The 10,310-nt window shown below is 44.3% G+C and overlaps 1 protein-coding gene across 1 annotated transcript in view; it reads left to right on the forward strand.

Moving 5' to 3' along the window:
- The window catches only part of LOC144738943 (calcium/calmodulin-dependent protein kinase type II subunit gamma-like), a 14,135-nt gene extending 5,904 nt beyond the window's left edge, over window positions 1-8,231 (forward strand). The window contains exons 6-9 of the mRNA XM_078621939.1: window positions 3,936-3,981; window positions 7,571-7,646; window positions 7,722-7,816; window positions 7,999-8,231. Coding sequence (XP_078478065.1) covers window positions 3,936-3,981; window positions 7,571-7,646; window positions 7,722-7,816; window positions 7,999-8,231 — 450 coding nt within the window. The remainder of the gene's footprint in view (window positions 1-3,935; window positions 3,982-7,570; window positions 7,647-7,721; window positions 7,817-7,998) is intronic.
- Window positions 8,232-10,310: the final 2,079 nt, after the last annotated feature.

A 10,310-nucleotide genomic window follows, 5' to 3' on the forward strand; every position in this document is an offset into this window, starting at 1 on the left:
GTTTGTTTGATGGTGAGATCAGCTGTCGTTTGCTTTCATTTTCATTCCGTGTCTTTTGATCTTCTTCCTGGGTGTTTACGCCGTCCGGTTCTCCTCTTGGTGCTCGATTTTTTTTTTTCCCAATTCTTTTTGGGCAGAGATGCTTGATGTTTCATGTGACAGTTTTCATTACATCCAGTTTATGTTGGGTCAACGTTCATGCACCGCCCCAAACGCCACCAAAACCATTTGAGCTCAGGAGTCTGTGTCCCTCCCACCATCCCAGACCTCCAACAGCAGTAGTGAGGGACATGTTAATCATTGGTGACCTCAGTATACAACAATCAGTATACAACTTACACTGTGTTGTTCCTATCTTTGGATTCTCCTTTCCCTGGAAGTAAAGCTGCTGTCTTGGTCACCTTAGTCACTGCTCTGAAATTTAGTTCAAACGTGGCAGATTGAGAATATTTATCCTATAATTTAATGTTTTATGGATATTCCTCCAGTGTTGCTGTTAATATTAGTTACTTTGATCCTTTAAGCACTGTTATGTTGTTTTGCTTACAAAACTTTAAGCATACAGGATGGTGGTACATTGGATGTGTCACCTAACTTTTCTGCTGTCTGAACACGGACCAGTGGGTTTGATGGGTTTATTTCCGTTTCATATTCACATACATACAAACACTCTATTCACATTGATATTGGACTTGTCAGACCTTTAGTCCAGCATCCATTGAACTGATGAACGAGGCTAAACTAATATCCCCCAACAGTACATTGTTCATACCTCCATACACACACACACACACACACACACACTCTACTGAGAGGAAAGCCTTTTGTCAAGGCCTTTCACTGCATGCACAGACAACCACCGAACAGTGTTGCCGCCGTGAGGGGAGTTGTGGCTAAACTTGTTGATTTTACCTTTAAATGAATGTAAATGTCGTAATGACACACACCGGGATGCTGAGAGCGCTCCAGTCACGTAATAATAGACGGCTGTTTTTGAAGTAGACCACCTAACCCTTTGCAGATATGCTGTGGATTACAGTCTTTATCTGACATGCAACGTCAGCAGACCTACAGGAAAAATACAACAACTGCTGAAAGAGGCTCAAGATGCAACACATCATATATCTGTGAGGTCATGTATGGGCAAGGAAATGGCCCTATTCTCATACTCCTCCAAGATGGGAGCAGTGCGAGTCATCCTGTCCTGTGTTTTTTTGCCCCAGTCGCAGGGAAACAACAGTAAAAACAGTTTAGTCAGCAGCAGCAGCACCAAAGACAGCAGCATGTCATCTTCAACACCAATGGTACCTCATCTCCGTTTGGTTTCTCTCACATTGCTTTTTAGAGCGTCATTGTTTCCATCTTCTTAGTGTTTAGTGTGTTTGTCATACAGTAAAATCCCTTCTTTTCTGCAATGGTGGGCCCTCCATCTTTTGCCTGTTTGCTTCTGTTTTGAACACAAACTGGGATGTTGGCGGCGGATTTGACAATTGGAACAAATGGTTTGTGTCTCGAGTGTCTCTCCTGGCTGGTGTTTTGCCCAGATGTCCTGTGGACATGTTTTATATATATGTGTGTGTTTCATTTCACCACACAAAGGCAGCCGCGTCCATCCTTCCATCAGGTTCAAGCACAAGCAGCTGACTTTGTGTTCAACTGTGACACCTGAACATTGTGGACGCTTTGTTCTGGGATGTTTCATTTTCATGGAAAGAGACCTCCCCTACATTTCAAGAGCTTTTTCTGAAGCGCACACCAATGGGTGGATGTAACCGATGAGGACGTCTGGGTGAAGCACAAGCTGGAGTGAGTGTTGACGGTGATGTTACGATGACGATGCAGCCCTTCTGTGTTCATACAGTATATGTCATGAAAGAACAGCATCTGTCCAACAGACCTTGGTCTGTTCCAAACGAATTAAATACTGTGATACCAACGTCCCCTCTCAGTACTTACAGTGGTACAATCTTTGTCTTTGTCGACCTGGATGGGGACATCCATCCAGAGGCTACCACTGTTGTGACAGGGTGAATTGACTGTAAGAATCACAGCCCCTAAAGACTGGACGATAAAACCAGGATTCATTGAATTCATTTGGAAACGGTTTCATAGCCTACAGATTATAGTTTGTATTTCAGTCTGATCATGATACAAACCCGATCAGGTTGTCAGAGGTCCAGGACCGTAGCACATGCCATTAAACCCAAATGTGTTTGACTGATGATTGATCATTATTGCGCTTAAAGGGGGGATTTTTCTTCGCCAAGCTGTTACCTCACCCTTTATTCACGTTCTTTATTAATCACCTCACATGAAACTAGTGGAGCTGAAGATAATTTTGTATTCCTCAGTTTTTGGTTAGATGTCATGATTTCCACTGTGCCAGTTCTTGCTAGTATTGCAGTAGCTGGATGACAGACTAACACGCACTGATCATACATTTTGTGATCAGCTGTAACCTGTAGATTAGGACTGAAGATGCTACAGACTCTAGCATGAGTCTGGTCAGACATCTCTTCTTAGCATCTCACCCTTGAATTCCCCACAACCCCGTATGTCATTGAATGGGCTGCACGTTCAGAGGTTGTTGTCCATGGAGACGTGGATCGGAGGAAGCTGAGTGTGTGACTGACTGATTAAACTCTTGAACATGATAGTTTGACGCCTTAAAAGTTGCATATCAACACTTCTATGAAGATATTATGGCCTCTCTACTGTAGCTCCTGAGCTTTGTTCAGTGTGCACACACGTGTATTTTGTACATGTTTAGTCATGGAATATGTCGGTATTCCCTGGCATCTCCCCTGGTGCTCTACACCCTTCCCCTCCCTGCATGGTAAAGTGTTTCCTACCTCCCTCAGGAAGCCCAGACAACAGTTGTACACAACCCAGCTGATGGCACCAAGGTAAGCCGTTGTTACTCCCACCACTAGCCCGTAGCCACCGATAACGCCCACAGGCGGCTTGTAGAGAAATTTCTCCAAATTATTTGCTCTCCAAGCAGGCTGTTTTTTACCTTTTAGAAGTATAATTTGTAGCAGACTAAACCAAGTCAGCTAGTGATTCACTCTCTATTGTAAAAAAATAGAAATCAAATGAAAAAAAAGAGATGAGATCACTGTAGGACCAATGAGTCGGTTGGTCTGGAACGTGTCTCCAGCATGGATCTGTCAGGGGCCACGTGTTGCTCCAGAGCTCCAGAGTGAGACTCCATTAGTTAAACTGCAGCATCAGGATCACTTTCATCTATTAAGGACGAGACACAGACAAGGACTGGCGCTAGCTTGTTTATGCTCAGATTACCCTTACCCACTCTTATACATCGTCCCTTTAAAAGCCATAAACAAATGCAAAATACAAATATTCAAATATCTGTTAAGGACAGGATAGTTTGTTTGTTAATTTTCTCTTTAACATGATAGTGTTTTTGATTTCACAGTACTATTATAATGTAGGGTAGTAATGTAGAAATCAAACTGTAGATTGAAATGACTGAAACAGGAGTGTTGCTGCCTGAACTGCTGCGTTTGTTACAAGTTGACAAAATACTGATCCCATTTAATACTGAAATGCTGCTGCACAGTTTTTATTTACATCGGCACTTTCCTCACAAAGCGCTGACATGCTGGCACTCCCACACATCTCCCTGTTAAAATTGGCCACCCTATTTCCAATGTGCTGGCACGCACACACACCACACACACACATACTGGTTGGTTTGGATGTGCTTCCCCTCACTGCTGTCCTAGCTGGTTTGTGCTTCTGGAAGGTTGTCTGCCTGTCCATCTGTCCATCTGTCGGTCAGGTCGGCCGTGTTCATGTGTGTGCCCCAAACTCCCCAATGACCCCCCCCAACACTCAAGCATCAGCGTCAGGTGCCGTTCTCTCCGCACATTCATACGTCGTCCCAACTCTCAACCCTTTCTGTTTGGCAGGGCTCCACAGAGAGCTGCAATAACACTGAAGAGGAGGAGATGAAAGGTAGGAAAGGTACCTATCCAAGTTCCACGTACTCTGCATGCTTCCTTCTCTCTACTTGTTCAGATGAATAACTTCAGATCAAGTAAATGAGATATATAATAGAATTCAGTTTGTGCCTGATTGACTTTTGCAGAGGTTGCAGCCATTGTCATCCTGGGAGACACTTTTGAGCATTACATGACAATCTTGATGTAAAGACCGATTCATCGTTGCCATGGTGTGGAGTCTGACGGCAGATGACAGCGCTTCCTCCTGTTTCTAGAACAAAAGCAACAGACCTCCACTTGAATTCACCACACACAACATCCGTTCTTTATCACGATTTTGTGTCAGCCCACAAATTTACAACCGGTGTAAAACAATGTCACATTTGTGTTGAGAAAAGAATGAGGCAAAACTAGGATCAGGGATTAACCAGGATATCTTGGTTATCCTGGTTCAATTTATCCTCACAAAAGTGGAAATGTCAATACGTATGTTCTGGTATAAGAACCATGGAGATTTATTCTGCTAGTTAAGTTCCGGGATCTATTTCATTTCCTCCCTCATCTCAGTCAACAGTCACCACAATCTGAAACACTGTCATCATCGATTTCTGTCACTGGAGATCAATGATTTTAATGTTGTTGCAATCATCATCCACAGACTAAATATAAAATACACATCCCATAACAACACAAACACATATCAAAAGAACATGATGTTCTTTTATTGGGTTAGGATAAATGAAAGCAGGGAACCCATCGGTTCCTTTCAAACCTGAAGTCACACACTGACTCAGCACAGAATCGAAGCATACATACATATATAATACACATGTCTGTACACTGAAATAAATCAGGACACATCCATGTTCAACCAATGAATGGATGCAGTGTCCTCCCTTCACACAGTTTACAGAACAAACAACATGAGAGGACAATTTGAATTGAATTAAAAATCCTTATCAACTTAAATTCACAGCATGTGTCTCTGCTACTGCTGCAGGACATATTTAACTTTAAAACATCTAAATGCTACAGTAGATCACCAGCCAGGACGTGGACTTTAACTAGTTGGATTATGATGGTTTCAGCGGAGCGGTCAGTGTGTGTTTGTTGACTTCTTACTCATTCAGGCGGTCTGTAACACGTTGTTGTTTTAGGACTGTGGCGGTGTTGTCTTTCTTCATTTACTCCATTACCTCCTCATCAGTCTCCATGAGGTTTTCCGCCTCCGACCGTACTTGTCACGGTGAATCGGTGAATCTGTGATCGACCAGCGAGGTCTGCTAAAGGAAGGCGTGTGCGTGCACTGATCCAGGATCGGTTTCACTGTCTTGATGAATCCGTGTCTGCTCATCCTGGTTGGTCTTTGGGAACCGATGAGTCTGGATGCTCTTGTTTAAGATTGGTTGAACTCGGCTCAACCGATTCTGGATGACGGAATTCTACTTTTATGCAACAGACTCCTGCTGTCTGCGTACAAACGCCTATGACAAGATGAATAACGACACATCCCAGACAAACATAAATAAAGTGTGACCTGACCCATGAAGGAGCAGCAGACCCCCCATCACGGTTATTTATATTTTTTGCTGCTCTGACAGGGCAGGTACAGCAGCATGTGTCGGGTGCATCATTTTGCATGTTCATGTGCGTGAGCTGAGATAGGGTGGCATCACAAGACACTTAAGCCTTTCATTATTAGACTTGAGCTCATTTGGAGGTTTACATGTGAATGAACTAGGCCAGAGTTGCCCAGAGCTTTTCCCAGAAGGAGTCAATCTACTTACTGAGGCAACTTTCTGTCAGTTAACCAGCACTTGATCGAACGGTGGATTATCACCGACGTACAATCCAGAGGCTCTTGTTCCTGTTCGAGGCAGAATGAGCTTTTTGTAAGTCCCTGAGCACGAACAAACGCTACATGAATGCATTGTGATGGAGCATTGGCAGGAGGCCTCATCTTTTTGACCCCAGATACTCCTCCAAAGTGTTTGATGATGGAAGAGATGCCGATCTCTGATGCACGACGTTTCCATCAGTGTCTACAATCAGAGGTGTCGCTGCCACTTTTCAACTTCCAGGAAATGATCTCTGCTCCCATGATGGAGCTTCACAGGCTCTGTGCTGAGCTTTGTGTTCAGACTGCTCACAGTTGGTGACCACCTGGAGAACGTGGAGCAGCTTTAGTCAGGAACTGACAGGGAGCACAAACACTGTAAATGCTGGACAGAATTGAATGATGGTGTTTCGTGTCTCAAGTACTTATGTCATTCTGCTGCCCTCTACTGGCCAAGTTAATGCACTTGTCAGGGATTTCTTTGAGGCACAAATTAGATATCGCCACTTGAAAATAATGTTTTATTACATTTTTTTTTTTAACCAAGTCAGCTCGTCATGATTATTTGGTCCGTTTTTTTTTTTTTTTTTCAAAAACCTGAAAATATCATTTTGTCAATTATTTCAAGAGATAGATAGATACTTTATTTGATAGCACAAGAGAAATTCACATTTTCAGCGGCACAACTGATCCAACAGATTACAGCAGGAACCAGACAGCAAAAACACTACCAAGCAGAACTCCATCAAATATGGTGAAATCAGAAAGCTAAAGAGAGCAACAGCATGAGATTTTCTTTGTCTTCTGCCCTGTTCGGTTCATGTTGGGTTCCCTGCTTTATGTTCAATGTGATTATCTGTGAGAGAACAGAAAGTTCATTTCAACATGTGTTCATGGGCTGTGGTTGGGACTGAAGAGAACATTGATAACTGGGTATAAGGTACTATAAAGGTACTGTAGAAAGTCCTCCATGTCCTCCGTGTCTGCAGAATGACAGAGGGCAACTGCTGCCTGGGACTTCCGCTCAAACTGACAGCACTGTGCTCAGGAGGAACAGGCTCCTTCTTCTTCCTCATCAGACCCTCAGCTCTGACCTGTAACCCCAGCAGCAGCAGCCTTCATGGCTCCATGTCATTGTGCTTCCTGTTGTTCTCAGCTGCTCCTGCAGGCTCTCCATCAGTTTGGTATCATTGCTTGAGGCGCCGAATGCGGTTGGATGCCACGTAAACGGATCTTTGTGTTTTATCGGGATGACTGTACCTGCCTGCACCTGCTAGCAGCCCCCTGCTGCCCATAGGTTCTAAAGCAGACGCTGCTCCGCCAGCGCCATAAGGCCGAGGCCACATCCTGCAGCAGAGTGAAAGTGTCCTGCAGGTTTGAAAGTGCAGTGCAAAAGTGGTTCTTACTTTGTGCACTCAGTTAGTTGGACAGGGGACTTGAGCAGCAGCTACGTGGGAATGGAGCTGCTTTGTATTTTCGGTTTTGCTCTGTGTGCTGTGCTGGCACTCGCTGTTGTGTTGCAGCTGGAATTCAAATTTCCTATGGGAACCTTCTGGAAGGATAAATAAAGTTACTGAGATTGATCTAATCTCTCAATGGCAAACATGGGATGTTGTGCTTGTTGTTTTTCTAAGTGTCTCAGTGGCCGTGTGTGTTTCATATGTCAGTTTTCAGGCTCATCAGGGGGTTTTGCCCCTTAAATCCTCTGATTGTCTCCTGTTGCTGCTTTCTCTCTCCTCCCCTCTTTCCATTCCCAACATTTCAGCTCGTAAACAGGAGATAATAAAGATGACAGAACAGCTGATTGAAGCCATCAACAATGGGGACTTTGAGGCGTACACGTAAGTTTTCTCCTGTGACTGCATACGTCTGTAAAAGAAAAACTCTTTATTTCTTGTTGTGTCGTCCTGTGACAGGAGGATCTGTGACCCAGGTCTGACTTCTTTTGAGCCAGAAGCTCTTGGAAACCTGGTGGAAGGGATGGACTTTCATAAGTTCTACTTTGAGAACTGTAAGTTGCTGCTGTTGGATTTATAGAGCCACACATCCATTCATAAGAAATAGTTGTCAATGTCACTTTCACCTTTGAATAAAATCCACCGCCCAGACGTATAAATTTGAGCCTCAGTTGCAGCTGTAATCTGCACACACGCGCTGACACTCAGCCGCTGCTGCGTCTGTGCTCTCCTACAGTGCTGAGTAAAAACAGCAAACCAGTGCACACCACCATCCTCAACCCCCACGTGCATTTGATCGGCGAGGATGCTGCCTGCATCGCATACATCCGCCTGACGCAGTACATGGACAGCCAGGGCCGGCCGCGCTCCTGCCAGTCAGAGGAGACGCGTGTGTGGCATCGCCGCGACGCCAAATGGCTCAATGTTCACTTCCACTGCTCAGGAGCGCCGGCTGCACCGCTGCAGTGACCCAGGTAACGCCACGTGTTCTGACGACTGGCCCCTGGCAGGGTCTCTGCTGCAGGTGTAACCGCTGCCTTGTCCTTCCACAGCTTTGCCTGCGCTCTGAAGCTGTTTGGAGCATTTGTCCTCCGTGGTTGGTTGGTGCCTGGATCGAGCCGGAAAGAGGTTGTTTTGAAAGTTAAAAAAAACAACAACACACAAAGTGGTGGAAACGTAATGATGAAAAAATGACAAAATAAAATCTTTAAAAAGGTTATACTAATAATAGCGTGAATGACACCGACCCAGTCAGACCCTTGGTAGATGCCGCTGGGCAGGCCCCAAGATGTCAGTCTCGTCCTGCAGAGGGTGCATGCTCCTGGTGGCGACATGGGGGCGCTGTCCTGGCCCTTCTCTCCCATGGCCTTTTGTTCCTCCCCTCCTGTCTTCGTTTTGTCTGCTGTCTGCAAGTAGTAACTTGTTTGAAAGAAAAACAGTAAAACAAGTACACTATTCACATAGATGTAGTGAACGAGCCTGAGGCCATACACACTCTGAAGAGAATGTTATCACAAACAGATATATGTGGGGGAGCGACTGTTAATTAATGTCAGATCATTTTAAACGTTTGTGATAAATAATTGAAGGGACCTTTTCTTTTATTTTTGTCCTTTTGTATTCTCATGTCTTACTAGGATGTTCATTTTTATCTGCTGAACAATGTATCTGGGTTTTGAATCAAAAATTGGGTTTTATTTAATACATGTGTGTATAAATAGATATTTGTATAGGAGAAAATGGAAAATATTTTCTTTTGGATATTTAACGTTTCTGCATACTAAACACACCATGCGCGCGCACACACGCACATGCACATGCACACACACACACACACACTCACACACTCACTAAGGTCGACCCTTGCGAGCTTCAGACACAGCGCCCAGGCCAGCTCACCCTGAATTTGCAGAAGGTGTCTGTCTGTTCATCCTGCACTGTGGAGATTCACCCACTTGGTGGCGCTGTGGCTCTATTTCTAAAGCTCCCTCTCTCTGAACTACCTAATCTGACAGCAGGAACACTTTTTCGACATTAATTATGGTTTATCGGACTGATGGCTTGTACTGTTTTGTCGCACAGACACTTAAAGACTTGACGCTGTTGAGTTGGCTCCTCTTTCTGAGCAAACCTTTCTGCAACTTCAGGCGAGGCTCGCCAAAACCCTTTGTCTCCCTCTACTGTACTTCCATCATTCCTGCCTCTGATACTCCTCAGTCTCAGATGTCTCCTGACATTCACTATCAGCCCGTTGCTGTCTGTGTAGCACCATGTGATGATGATGATGATGATGTCACCCTTATGCCTGTCTTCTCTTTTCCTGGCTGTATTCAGATTTGTATATTGTCTGTCTTAGCTTGCTGTACTTCTGTGTGAAGTCCTAGCACTATTAAAGAAACAAACAAAAAAAAAAGCATGTTGAAGGGAAGATGTAGCAGTGGACCTAGACTGACTGCTGCTTGGACCAAATAAAGGCATGATGGGTAGGGAAGGGCTGTGGGACCTCTTGCTGATGGCAATCAATGGATTTGGAAGTTCTGTTGTTAACGTTGGATGTGTTCATGTTTGGATGTTGATATTTTCATTAGTTTTAGCCAGAACTTTAAAAACATGGGTTTGGAATTGGCCGTTTTCTATCGTCATATGCTCTCACAACACAATACAGACAAACCACGAAACACACCCTGTGACAAATCCACATCATAAAAAGCACACATGATCAAATGTTCTCCCTTTAAAGAGAAAAAAAGAATCATATCTGTTGTTGGGCAAAACACTGCTGTACAACCTGTGTGACTCCGTTACCAGCAGAGTGAGGTTTGCTGCTCCACAGTAAATCATGCACAATGTAGACCACCGCCGGTGGTTGCTTGAAGACTCGCGTCATGTCTATGTTTAATAGATTGAAAAACCGAAGTCACGTTGTGAATAATATGTGAGCCCCGCCTCCTGTGTCAACCACCTGACATTGAAACTGTGCCCACATACACACGCACACACATTCTTCTTCCTTGTCTGATTGTCTTTTTTTTGTAATTTTAAAAAAAT

The sequence above is a fragment of the Lampetra planeri genome, unplaced genomic scaffold, assembly GCF_965212315.1.
Source record: "Lampetra planeri unplaced genomic scaffold, kcLamPlan1.2.h2 scaffold_1237, whole genome shotgun sequence".
NCBI lineage: Eukaryota > Metazoa > Chordata > Hyperoartia > Petromyzontiformes > Petromyzontidae > Lampetra > Lampetra planeri.